Source organism: Megalobrama amblycephala, linkage group LG5 (assembly GCF_018812025.1).
Source record: "Megalobrama amblycephala isolate DHTTF-2021 linkage group LG5, ASM1881202v1, whole genome shotgun sequence".
NCBI lineage: Eukaryota > Metazoa > Chordata > Actinopteri > Cypriniformes > Xenocyprididae > Megalobrama > Megalobrama amblycephala.
The window spans coordinates 4,477,917-4,496,373 of NC_063048.1; the positions used below are offsets into that span (position 1 = coordinate 4,477,917).

The 18,457-nt window shown below is 35.7% G+C and overlaps 2 protein-coding genes across 2 annotated transcripts; both read left to right on the forward strand.

Moving 5' to 3' along the window:
- Nucleotides 1-15: 15 nt before the first annotated feature.
- Nucleotides 16-17,370, forward strand: LOC125268131 (ribonuclease inhibitor-like). The gene is made up of 5 exons (XM_048190241.1): nt 16-582; nt 956-1,129; nt 12,083-12,256; nt 14,164-14,337; nt 15,823-17,370. Exons 2-5 carry the CDS (start codon nt 960-962, stop codon nt 15,827-15,829), a joined length of 525 nt encoding a protein of 174 aa, XP_048046198.1. The 5' UTR covers nt 16-582; nt 956-959; the 3' UTR covers nt 15,830-17,370.
- On the forward strand, nt 8,047-10,354 carry LOC125268129. Its single transcript, XM_048190239.1, has 2 exons — nt 8,047-9,588; nt 9,861-10,354. The coding sequence occupies exon 1, from the start codon at nt 8,926-8,928 to the stop codon at nt 9,571-9,573; it is 648 nt and encodes a 215-aa protein (XP_048046196.1). The 5' UTR covers nt 8,047-8,925; the 3' UTR covers nt 9,574-9,588; nt 9,861-10,354.
- Nucleotides 17,371-18,457: the final 1,087 nt, after the last annotated feature.

Sequence of the window (18,457 nt, forward strand, 5' to 3'; positions counted from 1 at the left end):
TTGTGTTAATGGTAAGGTCACAACAGACGGACGTTGTGTTAATTGTGTTTAGAGATTTGAAACTGTGATACAGATTGGATAAAATTATGTTAGAAATTGAAAAACACTGTAAACACAAACTCTCACAGTCAGGACTTTGATACATGAAGAACATGAATTCATCCTTAATGACCGTCACATCCATCTTTTTTCTGTGATCATCTTTCCATACTATTTAAAATGATCATTTGTTAACATAATTTATTATATTTTTATATTAGTTTTCCCTCTCACTCACACACACACAAACATAGTAAAACTCAAATCAAACATGGGGATTTGTGCTTTTGTTTTTTGTTTCTTTTTTAATAATGAAGTCTCTGTTGATCTGATCTGAGAAAGTGAAGAGTATGTCATTGTTCTCTACAGGTTGTGGGATTGTGGTGTCACAGATGAAGGTTGTGCTGCTCTGGCTTCAGCTCTGAGATCAAACCCCTCACACCTGAGACTACTGAATCTGACTAGGAATAAACTAGGAGACTCGGGAGTGAAGATAATTTCTGCTGTACTGGAGAATCCTCACTGTAAACTGGAGGAACTGAGGTAAGATCATTTCTCTGATAGTCACATGATCTGGTGCTCAGAGAGACATATTTTTAAATAGTTCATAGTGAGACCAAAACTAAACTAATGCAATAATAAATAGTACAAAAACAAATAAACTCTATCAATAAACATGATGATGAAAAAAAGAGGTGCAGAAAGAAGCAAAATGAAGAATGTTAATTTGTGATAACTGAAGAGGAATCTCATTAAATTCACATGATATTGTCTGTCTCCATCTATAACACTGTTAGTGTGAACATGATTAGATGAATATTAGCTACATTATATCATGCAGAGATGCTGTATTAGTTATCTTTAAAACATATATGGGCTTCTGAGAGAGTGAAGAGTGTGTCATTGTTCTCTACAGGTTGATGTATTGTGGTGTCACAGATGAAGGTTGTGCTGCTCTGGCTTCAGCTCTGAGATCAAACCCCTCACACCTGAGAGAACTGCATCTGTCTGGGAATAAACTAGGAGACTCGGGAGTGAAGCTGTTTTCTGCTGTACTGGAGAATCCTCACTGTAAACTGGAGTATCTGAGGTAAGATCATCTCTATCATAAAGACTCGAAGTGAATAAGGATTAATATGTAGATAGTTCATACTAAATATCCTTTGGCGTAAACCCCATCCGGCGGTTCAGTGACAGATTCCTGCTTGAACCGTCAGATCCTGCCGGCAGTAGAAGGAAAGAGTGAGGAGTCTTCCTGAAAAAAAAGAAAATTTAGATCTAAATATATTATTATCCTGTAAAAGAAAGTAAAACTAACAGTTAAATAAACCGAACAAACTACAAACCAGACAACAGACACAGGTTACAGTGAAGAGGGTTTTTTAAATCACAAATGTTTGGTGTAAATCAGCTTATCTTGTAATGCTAGAGCAAACAGACCAACCTTTCAAAAGTGTGATCATTGCCTCAAAATGTGTATCTGCAGCTGAAAAGAGGGAAGTTTTGTGTGGTTCACCTGAATAATTTTTATATGAATAATGTGACCAAAATAAATCACGATAACAAAATATTTCGAAAAAAACATGCTATCAGTCAAATTGATCTTTAATTTATTTATTTATTGAACAATCACACCATCGCATACCAGTTTGAAATAACTTCCTTCTGTCAGTACTGAAAATCTGTCCTTAAATACAAGTACTGTTACATTGCTGAATACTTAATTACAAGTAAAATTACTGGTGTCAAAAAGTACTGAAGTAAAAGTACAAAGTATTCTTCTCAAAAACTACTCAGAGTACTAGTTACTGGTTACTTTTTAGCTGGCGATATTTAATGAATTACTGTACTAATATATATTTAATCAAATCATAGATCTCTGTAGAAAATAGTAAAGTTTTACCTTTTTGAATTAGTGTTCATGATACTGGAGTTTCTAACTTCAATACGATACCTTGAAAAATATCAATATTCAGTATCATTTTCAATACCATGGGGAAAACCACAACATACTGTATACTGCCATATAGATATTTTAATATCTCAATTTTTGTATATCCATTTTGTCAAGGCCATCATTATTTTAAATCTTCAAAAAGCACAAGACTCGTTGTAACAGTAATCCATTTGAATGGAGTGGTTTAATTCAAGTCTTCAGAAGAGACACGTCCACTTTATATGATGAACAGATCTTAATTTAGGCTTTTGTTTACATATTTAAACATGTATTAATTATCATATAATCTCACTTACACATTTTTTCACTCTGTGTATTTGTCTTTACAATAGAGTAACTTTGTTGCAATAGTTTACATGCAGCACAAGAAAGATTGATTTCAAACTGAATTGAATTTACAAAAAAGACAAGTAAACATTAAATTAAAACAAATTAACTCAATTCAGTTGAGGAAAATGACAACACTTATTTTTATATGCAGTGTGTCTTAAGAGAATATAATATGTTGTTTATTTAAATAAATCGAACATCAGAGGGGTTTGACCTGTAATGTCTGTACAATGTAGTGATGCAGTTAGACAAACTTGGTTATTTATATGTACAAATCATACAAATGCCTCATTCTGAAACATTTCTAACATTGTAAAGAAATTTAAGAGCCACCTTTGATTTTTCGAAGACTTTCTGGTGCATTTCACTTACAGCCAATAAGATTTCCTGTAGCATTTTCATCAGTCAGGAGGTCTATTCTGATTGGTTGATAACTTTTGACAATGTTTAATCCAGAAGGAAAGAGACTTAAAGGGATAGTTCACCCCAAAATGAAGATCTGCTGTTGATCTACTCACCCTCAGACCATCAGAGATGAAGGTGACTGTTTTTCTGCAGTAGAAAAGAGTAAGGAAGATTTTTAGCTGAAACCGTGGTCCTTGATCAGATACTGGCGCTGGATTATTTATTTACGTGTCATTATCATATGTGTACTATTCATCATTTTAAATATTATGGTTATCACGAATACCGGTATATTGTGACACACCTAATTAACATAATGATGATACTTCATTTTTAAATATCATGATTATCATCAATTTAATCAAAACACTGATTAAAATCAATTAGTAAAATAATTGATCTTAATATGAATTATTATTATAACAATAATACGTAAAATCTTGAAGGTGAATTCACAAGTGTGATGCATTAATTATATTGGTTTATTAGTAAATGTCATTTTATGTATCTTTACTTAAATATATTTTATGGAATATCACCGGCAGGGAAGTGACAGAAATTAACTTTACATTAAAGGTCCCGTTCTTCGTGATCCCATGTTTCAAACTTTAGTTAGTGTGTAATGTTGTTGTTAGAGTATAAATAAAATCTGTAAAATTTTAAAGCTCAAAGTTCAATGCCAAGCGAGATATTTTATTTAACAGAAGTCGCCTACATCGAACGGCCAGTTTGGACTACATCCCTCTACTTCCTTCTTTAATGACGTCACTAAAACAGTTTTTTGACTAACCTCCGCCCACAGGAATACACAAGAGTTGCGTTTGTAGAGTGTGTTTGTCGCCATGTCGTCGAAACGCTGTTATTTTCATCCCGCAGTCCAATCACCGGGTCTGATTCCGGCTCAAATTGATAGGGTAAAATTAAAGACATGTTTACAATAACACTGAGCGCGTGCATCTCCACGTTATGGTAAGAGGCGTGACTTTTCCGGGCACGGTGCGCTCAGAGCTGTTGAATCACAACACAGGAACCGCTGGCACAATCAGAACTCGTTACGTATTTCTGAAGGAGGGACTTCATAGAACAAGGAAGTCATCAGCCCGTTTTTATGACAGTGGAAACAACAGTATACAGATAAGTAAATTATGTGAAAAATACTGTGTTTTTTTACACACGAAACATGAACACATGTTATATTGCACACTATAAACACAATCAAAGCTTCAAAAAACCACGAAAAACGGGACCTTTAAGAGCTAATATTTGACTCCTTAAACTGATTTTCAGGGACATTTTTAAACATTTTCAAACCAAAAGGGATTTTTTTTAAGGGATCTTAAAGGTGAATGCATTTACACTGCAATTACAACAGCATTAAAAATGTTGAGATTATTATTTTTTAAATATAGAATTTTGAATATAGAAAAAAATTAGATGGGGGGGGGGGGGGGGATTATTTATTATACTTTTAATTGACCCTTCGCCGGGAGTTTGATGACAAGCAATCTAACCAATCAGAACGCCGAATCCGCCATTTTGTCTGACAAAGCAGTCAGGAGTTAGAAGATTAACCTCGGTGGACTTAAACTTGAAAAATGGTGTGTATTGACGTCTTTCTGCATTTGAAACAACATTCCTTCTGATGTTCATTCATGTTTATTTGATGCTATAAATGAACTAGTAGATGATCGGTTTACGAGCCTCTTGAGCTGAGGAGCTACAGCGATCTGTCACGACACATTAAAGAGCCACAAAACGGTTTTTATTGTTTTATTTATTTATTTTTTAAACTACACGTTTTGAAAGCTGGGACTTTGTTTAATATTATAAGTAACCTGCTGTCTTGTCTGTCGACGTGTTGTCAGTGTCCTCTTTGCTCCGCGATGTAGTTTTCACTCTGTGTGGCGTGACAGCGCCATGGCTTGTCGGACAAAGCAACAGTAACTGAAATTATGAAATTAAAACAGCCAGTAGGTGGCAGTAAATCACTGTCTTAATGAATGAGTCATAGAAGCATTCATTCAACTGATTCATTCAAAGCGGCAGATTCATTCTGGAACGAAGCAAGTGACTGAATCACTGAATCACTGAACTGATTCGTTCAAAACTCTGGATTCATTCAGTAATGAAACACCACTGTGTGTTGGTGCTGCAGAGACACATGCCTCTTTTGCTGTGGCTTGTTTGAGATATTGTCGTTGTGAGAAATAGAGCAAAAACATTTAACTTTTAGTTCACTGAACTATTGTATAAAATTAATATCACATTAGCAGCCGTGCTAATATTCTGGAAATATTGCTTAAATATCATATGTTAAATATAAAAAGCTCATACTAAGGCCGTTTTGGGGCCACTATATCTTGAATTGTGGGTGCATTTTATTAATTCTGGTGTCATTTGTAATAATGTCTGACCCTGTTTTTTACAGGAACATCAATAAATCACTGGTATATCATTAACAGTTTTGTGTATTGTTTTCCGTCATTAGAAAGAGTGAAATATTTGGCATTAAAGCACAATGATTTAAAATAAAACGTGCCAAATGTCAGCAAATTTACATTACGTTAATTATAAAACATCATTAATTAGCATTTTAATATACTGACAACCTTAAGCTACAGTTGAAAAAATAATGTTGAATAAAGACATGCTGTTTTGACCATTTTTTTCTCTCTAGATTTAGTCAAATTAACTAACAACAGGTTAGCTTACATGGCTTACCTTTGTGAAGTTGGAGGTTGTGATGGTCGTGTTCGATCAATATCCCTTGACAGTTTTTATGCTGGAAATCTCCTTTTATAAATATTGTCTTTTTCGAAGTGTTTATATCCAACAGAAACAATGTTGGGAGATTTTCTTCTTCCCTCTGTATTTAGCGCTCTCACCCGCTGTATGTTTTTCTGTGCTTGTGCAGCGTCACGTGATTGAGCAAACCCTGATCTTCTGTAGCTTATTTTGATAAAAATCTATTTAATTACTTTAGTTGATATGAAGTCATTCTCAAGTCATTGGATCTCAAGTCAAAGTCATTTTCTTCATTTAGTCAAGCAAGTGTAAAGTCCTTAACTCTCTGAGGTCTGAAAACGCGCCGGCGCGTTTTGCAGGTTTTTTTCACATTGCAGCAAAACAGACTTAAAATACTCCGTCATTTTTTGTCATAGAGACATAAGTAATATATCAATTGAAACTATAGAATATCTTCTTTTATTTGTATACACTCAGAGTAAAAACAAAATGTTGTGCTTTTTGTAAAATAAAGAAAACTAACATGATGCGTGATTTCTCCTCTCCCTCTGAACGAAGTCCAATCTGATAGTTCTCAGAAAATGAACTGTAACTTAGTGAATACTAATCACAGAAAAATTACATTCATGTCTAAAAAAACGTTAAGATGTCAGGTTTTAAATCATGTAAGTCAAATCGAAAACAAACCTTCTGTGTTTATGTAATCTGTATGAAAAGAGAGCCATGTCAGAAGTCCGTGATTCAGCTCATTATCCGCTAATGCGGCCACGCCCATGGAGCCAGCGCTATTCAGACGCAAATTCAGGCAATACATGCATTCATCGTCTCAATCGTGTATTTATTGTCTTGAAAATTGTTTATCTGGATGTAAAAGTCATGGTTAGCCAGCTCTAGAAGACATGCAGTTTAGTTCCTGTTTTCTTTTCTTCTATAGATGAATTTTAGATGAGTTTTTGTTTCTTTAGCGCCCTCCGGCTGCAGTATGAATTGGAAACTCCATTCATGGAATAGCCTCTTCTTCTTTTAGATGAATTTGTGGACTAAAAATGCACAGAGAGCGCCCTCTGACTTCAAGTATGAATTGAAAACACCAGCGCTCATAGTAATGACAATGAATATTAAATAAATATAACTCCTCTGTATAGAAAATTGACATAAGCATATGAGAATCCATATGCATATGGAATATTTCTCCAAATGTGCATGCTTTTAAACTAAAAGCCTATATTCAGACTCTTTGCATCACAGAAATACATTATATTTTAAAGTATAATATAAAACCATTACTTTATATTGTAATAATATTTTTCTGTATATTTCATATATCATGATGAGCTTGAGACATCACAGAAGGTTTTTTTCACAGCCTACCTGACTGAAATGCCTCATTAATATGCAAGTCATTTCAGCTCATTAATATGCAAGTCATTTCAGCTCATTACTATGCAATTCTTTTGTCTTCTCAGGTGAGAATGGCCCATTATTCAGTGGTGATTCACGCCTCCACGCATACTGTGTTTCTTGGCAAAAAGTGTCTTACAAAAACTAAATCAATATATTGTTTTATATGAAGGAGTAGGCAGCATACAACCTCCAATACCCTAAAGTATTGTAAACACAGATTTACTATACTTTTTTTGGCCTTATTTCAGTGACTTAAGTTTTTTGTTTTTTCAATAACCACGCATAAATGTTATTCCTTCAAAAACACAAACATGTACATACATGTTCCTCACATATTATTGTAGCCTAGTTTGTGCTGAATACAGTGTAATGTCACTTTTTTCCATTAATATGTTTATGAACAACTGAAAAAAGCACAAATGTCAGGGCATGTCAAAACTTCTCCAGGCCCCAAATCAGCCTCAGACTCCAGAGGGTTAACACTCTGATGTCTGAGGTATTGCCAGCGATACCACCGCGGTTTTTTTCTTACCAGTGTGAAAGAGACTCAAAAATAGGGTGGCCATACATCCGGATTTTGGCCGGACAGTCCGGATTTTAAGCCCCCTGTCCGGAGTCCGGCACAGCCTCAAGCCGGACACTCATTTGTCCTCCTTTTTAGAGTTGAATCAGCCTAAAAAACCCGCTCTAGAATCTTTATTAGGACGCAGCTGCATAGCGTCTAATGCCGTAAGATCTCTGGTCAAACAAACGATTGGCTGAAAGCGGTGTCAAATAAATATCTGATATATCATTGGTTAAAAACGTAAACAAGCCTCCACATGCTGGCTACGTCATATCATCACGTTAACATGCCGAAACGTCAGACCTCGTTTAATCCGGAATGGACAAAAGAGCATGAATTTATAGCAAAAAGCAGCAGAGACGCTTTTCATGGATTTTGCACACTGTGTCGCTGTGAAGTGGACGTTAGTAGTCAAAGGAAAGCCGCCATTGACCAACATGCCAGCACGGAAAAACATAGAAGTAACCGACGAGCTGCAGGTACGTCTTCCCTGAGGTCATTTTTTCGAGAAGTATCATCACCTCAAGATGACAAAATCTCCACTGCAGAGCTTTATAAAGTCTATCATGCAGTCAAGCATCATCACAGTCATACAGGAGTGTCGACTGTGGAGTGAAAGTGGACAGAGAGATCTTTAGTGACTCATCTACAGCTAAGGGGATGACCTGTGGGAAAACAAAAGCTAAGGCTTTGTGTGAGAATGTCCTAGCGCCCTACTCTGTATATACATTCAGATTACATCAAATTAAACAATCTGCCTTTTTCAGTGGCAACGGATGCATCAAACAGAGGTACGACCAAGTTTTTCCCTATTGTACTGAGATATTTGCGCTTTGAGGAAGGTGTGCAACATGCACTGTTAGATTTTTATAGTGACAGCAACAAAACTTCAGAGGCTATAACAAACTAGCTGCTGGCTAAACTGGAGATGTCTGGTCTTGATGTGAAAAACATGTCTGCATATGCAGCAGACAATGCCAGTGTCAACTATGGAAAATACAACAGTGTTTATCAGAAATTGAAATTGGCTCAGAAGGATGTGCTACCTGCAAATTGTTTAGCCCATATCCTACACAATGCAACAAGATATGCAGCAGGCAGCCTGGATTTTGATGTTGAAAATGCTGTGCTCAAGGTTTACAGCCATTTTAGCATGTCAGCAAGCAGAACAGCACAGTTGAAGGAATTCTGTAAGTTTGTGGAAGTGGAAGAATGCAACCTGCTACGGCATTTCATCACAAGGTGGTTGTCCTGCTTCCATCTATTGACAGAATACTGAAGTATTGGAAGCCCCTGACCAGCTACTTTCAGAGTGAAGGTGAGGAGCAATGCTCCCAGTTTTTGTGGAAATGTTTTGGAGAGGAAAGCATTGAAGTGTCTGAGACATATTTTCTTTTCCTCAGTCACATTCTTAAAGTCTTCTCAGACACCATTGAAGCACTTGAGGCCAAATCGTTCAGCATAACGTGTGTTTAAGGTAATGACTGAACTGAAACAGAAACTTGAGAGAAGGATGACGGACAGGTTCTTTGGCTTTACTGTGAACAGCAGACTCAAGCAGCTACCCCCTTACCTGGCAAATAAATGTGTGGAGGATTTTCTTGGTTTCTATGAAAGAGCCAAGAAATACATAAGTGAAAGATATGACTTCTCTGAGAACAGCTTTCATAGCAAAGTGGCAAAGCTTGACCTCACAACTGCTGTGTCATATGAAGAATACAGTGATGCTGTCCAGGCCTGCGATCTGAAAGACATTGATATGGATGGACTGTATGAGGAATATGCCATGGTGAAAGCTTCCTTCACCTCTCCGGAAAGGGAAGGTTGCCACAGTGAGGAGCGATATCTGAAACTGTTTTCCAAAGCAGATGAACCACTTGTGAATCTCAGGAAGATCAGTGCCTATATTTTCTACATCCCATGCAGCAATGCACACACAGAACGAGTCTTTTCAATGATGACATCTGCATGGAGAAATGAGAGGAATCGTCTGGATGTGGACAGCGTCAAGGCTGAGCTCCAAGTTTGTGTCAATTTCACCTTTCCCTGCACAGATATGTACAAGAAGTTCCTTAGAAACAAAAAACTATTGGATGCAGCCAGGAAAGGGCAGAAGTATTGCAGATAGACAATCAACTATTTGGTGAGTACACTAGTCGTATGTGTTCTGTGTAGTCTTATGTGTGTTCACAAATCTGATGCAGTTAGTTTACTGTGTATTGTATTTAACGAAGCAAATATATATAGGCTATACTCATTTCCTGTAGGAAGCTCTTAAGCCAAATTGATCTCTAATGCAGCATTTTGATTTTATGAATGGGCTATATGAAATATGAATATGTATTGGGTTTAAAACAATACAGATTTTTGAAGGCTAATAACACTATTTTTGCTCTGTTTTTATGTGTACCGCAGGAGATGAAGAAGCCCAGGGGCAATGGGGGCTTGCCTTGGTGGCCATGATGACCCTAGAGGTGCTGTTGTCACCTGAGCTGCTGCAGAGGGTGAACTTCTGTGTTAAGAACTGAAATGTGTATTCATTTATTTTTTGCATTCATTATTTGTTTATGTATTTCAGTTATTTCCAGAAGTCCAGAAATGTCATGTTTTCAGGCACTTTGCAAGACTTTTTTGAAACAGACATCACAATGTCTTGAATAAATACAAATACTGTGAACAAACACTTTTTGCCTCTTCTGTTACACACAGGTCTACATCAAATTGTGCGGCAATGAATAGAGTAGGCTTTTTCAGAATCACTGTATCATGATACCATTGATATAATGGACAAAACTGTATTAATATATATTTTTGGCCTTATTTCAGTGACTTAAGTTTTTTGTTTTTTCAATAACCAAAAACACAAACATGTACATACATGTTCCTCACATATTACTGTAGCCTAGTTTGTGCTGAATACAGTGTAATGATACTTTTGTTATTAATATGTTTATGAACAACTGAAAAAAGCACAAATGTCAGGGCATGTCAAAACTTCTCCAGGGCCCCAAAAATCCTCAGACCCCAGAGGGTTAAAGGGTTAGTTCACCCAAAAATGAAAATGATGTCATTAATTACTCACCCTCATGTCGTTCTACACCTGTAAGACCTTCGTTCATCTTCAGAACACAAATTAAAATATCTTTGATGAAATCCGATGGCTTAGTGAGGCCTCCATTGACAGTAAGTTAATTTACACTTTCAATGTCCAGAAAGGTATAAAGACATATTTAAAACAGTCATGTGACTACAGTGGTTCAACCTTAATGTTATGAAGCGACGAGAATACTTTGTGCGGCAAAAACAAAAATAACGACTTTATTCAACAATTTCCTCTCTTCTTCTCACGAGAGCAGCATGACACATGCGTGTGGTGATGTGAGATACACGTGTCGTCTCATCGTCTGAATTATCCAAACTTTCCAGCTGGAATGACAATATCTCAATCGATGCAGCACACTCTCTCCTTTTCAGTAGGCGTCGCTCAAGTCACTTTAAGCAGTAAAATTACACTCATAAGATGCAGTATTATACTGTGCAGATCTTCAGTCAACAATGTCAAGATATGTGTCACAGACAGAGTCAGGCTCCACCCCCCTGCAATACCCACGCACTCAATCACCGGAGTTCTAATCACCGCCACCTGCACGTCATCATTCCCATAATCACCAGCACTATATTACCCACACTCACACACACAGTAGTTGTCCGGTCTCGTTTGTCATACAGACTAATGTATACTTACCTAAAGGACTCCAACCTGCTACTTACCTGCTACCAGCGATCCCAGTCTCTCCAGCGTCTCCAGCCTTCCCTCCGTGTGTGTGAGTATTCCTCGTCTGCCATTCTCCATTTCATCAACCACGACTTCCATCTACAAGCAACAAAGGACAGTATCAATCCCCTATCTTCCCATTGAACTATCTATCAACCATTTACTCACCTGCTCACTGCTGAATTACAATAAACTACCTTACTTGCTTTTACTTCTGCCTCCGTGCCATCTGTACCGTAACAATATGAGACTTGGGAAATTAAAATATGAAACTTAAGTGGATAAAATTATGTTCATTGTGTATTATAAATAATCATACTCTTATTTATAACCACAGAGAGTTAAGTATTATTACTGTTGTTATGAATATTCATTAGATGATGCAACATTATACGTTTTTATAAGGCATTATGTGTGCATTATGATGCATTAAGATTACCCTTATGATGCATTATGAATGCAGGCTTCATCTGGTGTTATAATGCTTCATACTATTAAAAGTTATAACCACAAATAGTCAAGTATTATATCATATTGTTACTATTATTATGATTATTTATAAGATGATGCAGCATATTATAAGGTTGTTTATAAGGCATTATTCATGTATTATAATGCATTAAGAATATCATTATAATGCATTATAAACACAGGCTTCATAGAAAGTGTTACTGAAAATGTATTTGGGTGATTCAGAGGAAACTGACCTTATTCATTTATAAAAATATAAATATAAAGCGTCTGCTGTGATGCTGCATGTCTCTCTCACCTTATCATCACACTGTTAGTTTGAATGTGATCATGAGAAATTCCTTGTTGATCTGATCTGAGAGAGTGAAGAGTGTGTCATTGCTCTCTACAGGTTGATGTATTGTGGTGTCACAGATGAAGGTTGTGCTGCTCTGGTTTCAGCTCTGAAATCAAACCCCTCACACCTGAGAGAACTGATTCTGTCTGGGAATAAACTAGGAGACTCTGGAGTGAAGATGATTTCTGCTGTACTGGAGAATCCTCTCTGTAAACTGGAGGATCTGTGGTAAGATCATCTCTACCATAAAGACTTGAAGTGAATAAGGATTAATATGTAGATAGTGCATAAAAAAATATCCTTTGGCGTAAACCCCATCCGGCAGTTCAGTGACAGATTCCTGCTTGAACCTGATCCTGCCGGCAAAAAAGAAAATTTAAAAAAATAAAATTTAGATCTAAATATATTATTATCCTGCAAAAGAAAGTAAAACTAACAGTTAAATAAACCTAACAAACTACAAACCAGACAACAGACACAGGTTACAGGGAAGAGGGTTTTTAAATCACAAATGTTTGGTGTAATTCAACTTATCTTGTAATGCTTGAGCAAACAGACCAACCTTTCAAAAGTGTGATCATTGCCTCAAAATGTGTATCTGCAGCTGAAAAGAGGAAAGTTTTGTGGGGTTCACCTGAACCAGGGCTGTCACCATATCAGATCTTTCACTGCATGATTAAAATAATGACCAAAATAATTCACAATAACAATATATCTATATAAATCTTGAATAATAATAATAATAATAATAATAATAATGCTATCAGACAAATTGATTCCCCAGTCGGGCCAGTGGTTCAAATTTTCACTTGCCCCACAACAAAAAATTAATAAAGTAAAAGAAAAGAAAATGGGCCTATAAAATAAGCCTAGTTATTGCTTTTGTTGTTTTTCATACATGTAACCTTAATAAATATGGTTATGACACCAAAAACTACCAGATTAACTCAATTAAATTTTAAATATTGTTAGACAAATAAACAATAAGTAATAAAATAGTAACAAATAATCAAATTATGAGTAATAGCAAAAATAAATACATCACAACAAACATATAAATGAAACTGCTTTTCAAGTTTTTCATGTAGGTTTAAACAGGAAGCTACAGAAATTGTAATCTAATGTACAACTATATAACTAGCCTATAGATAAGGCCAATACTCCACCCAGTGGTCAAAAAACAGAATTACAGACATAATGGCTCTTACATTGTTAATTAATAGTTTATAAACTGTAGTTAATACATTAACAGACTATATGCGGAAAATTAGTTCTTCATTCATTGTTATTGTTTAATTAGCTCATATGTAAAGAGTTAGATAATGTTTTGTTAAAAACGTATTAACCATAAAGAGTTTTCACTTTAGATTAGGTCACGGAAAGACTGAAAATATCATTAAGTGCTTTAATACAGCCTTTATTGGACATTAATTACATTAGTATCAAGAGTTCCTTAAAATGTTTACAAATACATTAATCTCTCTCTCTCTCACACACACACACACACACACACACACACACACACACACACACACACACACACACACACACACACACACACACACACACACACGTTTGTTTTTGTGAATTGTGGGGACATGCCATAGGCGTAATGGTTTTTATACTGTACAAACTGTATTTTCTCTCCCCCTACACTACCCCTAACCCTAAACCTTTCCATCACAGGAAACTGTGCACACTTTTACTTTCTCACAAAAACTCATTCTGTGTGATTTATAAGCCTTTTGAAAAGTGGGGACATGGAGTAATGTCCTCATAAATCACCTCTTTTTGTAATACTTATGTCATACCCATGTCATTATACACATTAATGTCCTGATATGTCAATAAACGCACTCACACACACACACACACACACACATTGGGTTTCAATGTTTTATGGTGACTTAAGAGAAATAATGATTTTATTTTTTATACTGTTTAAACTGTATTTTCTATCCCTTAAACCAAACTGATGTATTTTATGACAAAATGAGTATTTATTTCATATTGTCAGCATTATGATATTTATTTATTTATTTATTAACTGGTTATGTTAAGATTTGTAGATTTGGAGGCTTAATGTGTGTTGATCTGATCTGAGAGAGTGAAGAGTGTGTCATTGTTCTCTACAGGCTGTGGGATTGTGGTGTCACAAATGAAGGTTGTGCTGCTCTGGCTTCAGCTCTGAGATCAAACCCCTCACACCTGAGACAACTGGATCTGTCTGAAAATTATCTAGGAGACTCGGGAGTGAAGCTGCTCTCTGATCTGGAGAATGACCCACATTATAAACTGGAGATACGGCTGTAACAATAGTTTTTAACAATTTTCATCATCATATTTTCATATAAAGTTTAAATGTCTGTTTTACTCACTAGAAATAAAAGGAAACTGTACCAGGTTCAGTAACAGCACATGTGTGTGAATATTGTGTCTGAGATCATCAGATAATGAGTCTTAAATTCAGCTTCAGTTTCTGTAGGTCTCTGAACTTTAAACTGTTTAAATTGAGTTTAATTCTGCTCATAGTGTTGTGACTGATTGTGAAAATAATATTAATGTTATTTCCAGCTTTTATCCTTTAACTGTCTCTGTGTGTGTGATAATCTGATGTTTGGGTTTGTAGAAACTCATAATGTAATAAGTATTATATTATTATTGTAATAAAATGTTCATAATGTAACAATTTTCTCAAAATGTTATGAAATCTTGAGCTCAATGTAATAACCTTTTTTTAACATTATGAGAAAATTATTACATTATAAACTCACCAAACACATTGTCATATTGTCATAATTATAACAGCTTTAAAAACATAAAATCACATTATCTGCTTCAGCCAATCACAGCACAGAGAACAAGTTTAGCAAACATTTCTTCATCAGAGGGCATGTTGACCAAACCAAACTGTTTTAACAGAGGTGTGGAGACTCTTTATAACCACTGTACATGATTGTAAGTTATACTGTATTTTTCAACATGTCCTCTGATGTACATTCAGGATTTGTTTTGCTGAAACTTGTATTAAAGTGAAGAAATATTTGCTAAAATTGTATTCTGTGCTGCGATTGGCTGAAGCAGATAACGTGATCTATCTCACACACACACACACACACACACACACACACACACACACACACACACACACACACACACACACACACCTGGTGGATTTTGTAGGCAGGTTAAGATTGGATTTAGATTTTAAAATGTACTGTAAGAGAATACCAATGCTTTATGTTTAATAAAAATATTATAATAATCATAATAATTGGATAAATATTACAATCTGTTGCATTTTTCAGGTAGTTTAAGACTGGAATTATTTTTTAAAAAAGAGAATACAATTTTTTTTATGTTTTAAAAGCTGTTACAGTTATGATAATATGGTGAGTTTATAATGTAATACATTTTTCATAATGTAAAAATTATTACATTATGAGCTCAAGATTTTATAATGTTTTGATAAAATCTTTACATTATGAACAATTTCTTACAATAATAATGTAATACTTATTACATTATGTGCAGTTATTACATTATAAGTTACAAAATCTTAAATTTGTAGTGGAGTGTAATGATCATTTCTGCTGGTTCTGGATCAGCTGTCCGTTGTGTGAAAGTGACCTTTCATGACCTCTTGATTTTGTAAAGTGACTTTGAGCATCAGATAGAAGCTATATTATCATGTGTGAGAATGAATTGATAAAGCTTATCTAGTTTTCTTAGGAAAAGATGTGACAGATGTAATGTTTCATTCTGCACATGTGACTGTTTGTGTTTTATTTTAGGACATGACAGTCTGATCTCCTCATGATCATCTGATGGTGAATAAGGATCCACTACAGAGACTCACAGTCAACAGAATCAACAGACTGAAGATACAGTGACTTCACTGTTATAAATTAAGATTCATTTAGATTTCAACGATCCTCTGACAGACCTGATGAGGTGGCAGTGAAAGAGCAAAGAAAACGGCTCCACTTCCCGACAGCTTCCTTTACTTTAGACCTGCAAACGCTTGAGGAAAATCAGACTAACAAAGATACTGTATCCTCTTCCACTTGGTCACCGATCAGGAGCGACGAGTGATCATGGGAGTCACCTGGTCCCAAATGATCCGCGTCTGTCGAGCACAGAGAGAGGGAGGATCCATCATCAAAGTCCATCAATAATAAAATACTGGAATTCAATAAACGCTCCATGTTAGTTTGACAGGTGGAGATCAGTCACTAGTGTAGTGATGAGTCTGGACTGGAGCGATAGATATAGAAGAGTGAATGTAAATCTGTGAAAGAAACTGTATGAGCAACAGATTAAAGAGAGACCAGAGAAAGACAATTAAGTTGTAAACATGAGAGAAAACAGACTCCTTTAAGTCTTGAAATAATTTGATCGGTTTATATACATTTTCATACATGTCAAACGATATAAAAGCAGATGTTATGTTTATGATGAAACAAAATGAAGACAAAATCTTGTGAAACAGACTGAGATTGAATTCATCTTAAAATTCTCCGATTTGAACCATGTGCAGTGAGACAAATATATTGTCATGAATGTGGCTCCCACGGTTCATCCTCCGGACCGCTGGAGGGAGCCATCGCCTGAATATTGACTCACTACAATTCGGACTCCAACTCCCATAGGCCCTCATTCCTGGGACTGATTACGCTCGCACCTGCACTGCATCACACACACACTATTTAAGACACACATACACTCACACCCATCGCGAAGTCTTGATTTGCTGTTGTGATCATTTCTGAGCGTTATTCTGTGGACTGCTATTCTGTTATTTAGTGATGGCGAAATGACGCTTTGTGAAGCTTTCCCCTCAAGTGTATCGTAAAAAGGTTCGTTACTCGAAGCTTTTCAACACGGTGCACACTAACGACATCTTGTGGTCAAAAGGTGGAAAAACTGCCTTTGCGTCCCAGACGACGCAGCTATTTTTGGAGTTTCATGTAATAAATCAGTTTGCGCTATGAAAAGCGTATAAAACAATGTAAATTATTATTATTATACATAAAAAAGTCTTTCACGTGTCATTTCACTTACACAATTTGAATAAATGAGTCTGAATAAAATTTGGGGGGAGAAATAGGCAAGCTTTGGCATATATTATCAAAATAAATGATTGTCATAGAATAAAGTATGAACTGGGAATAAATACAAACTGAACTGCAAAAGGATCCACTCTCCACTGACCCTTCATTACACATATATATATATATATATATATATGTAACGGGATAAATATCATAGTTCAAGGGTTCTTTAAATAAATCCTGCTGTAATGTGTTCACGCTTCCTATTGGTTGCGCTGGTGGCGCTATAGCCCACAGAGTTCGAACAATCTGCAGCAGAGCTTAGAGAGAACTGCTGTGGGTGAGTCGTTTCTGCTGCAGCTCCGTATTAAAAGTTAAAAATATAAGTTTCATGTTGAATGTTAGACGATGTATGTATGAAGGGGATTGCACACATTGAACACTAGTTGACTTATAGAGTGTGTTTTCTGTTCATATTTTTGTGTATTTGATAGTTTTATTTCCGTTTTTAATGAACCGAATCTTTCCATGTGCGTCATTCCATGTGCTCCCGAACTAGTGAAATGTCTCGTACAGATGGAGCTGAAGCAACTTTACTCACTTGTTTCTCTTTCTTCTACTGCTCTGTGCAGGTAATTGTTTTTGTATTTACGAATTTACTATTTTGTAGAACATGTTGTTTTATGGAAAAAAATGTTATTTCTATTAATTTCATTCTGTTTAATATAAAGTGGATGATTATTATATCTTATATTTAATATATTATAATATTTCTGTCTATGCATATTATTATCTGATATTGAAAACTACTATACGATCACAAAGCATTAAATCTAAGAAGCCAAATTGTTTATTGTTATATTGGTATACAGCAGAGCTAGAGAGAACTGCTGTGGTGAAATGTCTCGTACAGATGGAGCTGAAGCAACTTTACTCACTTGTTTCTCTTTCTTCTACTGCTCTGTGCAGGACAAATAAATACTGTGATCATCCGTATTCTGAGTTGCGTGTTAATGAAGGGTGAGACAAGACGGGCCAGAGAAAAAACCAAAGAGGGTCACATTGGTGCCGTGACTCAGGACTTCAATCAAGGTGGTCGAAGATCATCCAACGTCGGACCGGCGGGCCTGTCGTCATTCTTCACTGCACGGGACCTTCAGCTAAGATTTTATTAGTTATCCCTGGACTTTTAGAAAACGAATACCTGGGAAGAGACTTTTGAATGGACACTTTGAAGTGGTTTAATATTTTTATTGACTCCAGGTATCATAATAGAATATAGTGTACACATTTTTTTTTCTCTCTCTTTTCCTCTTTTTTAAATTTTTTTACACCTATTAGTTGATTATGGAAAACACAAGGTTGACTGGATCTC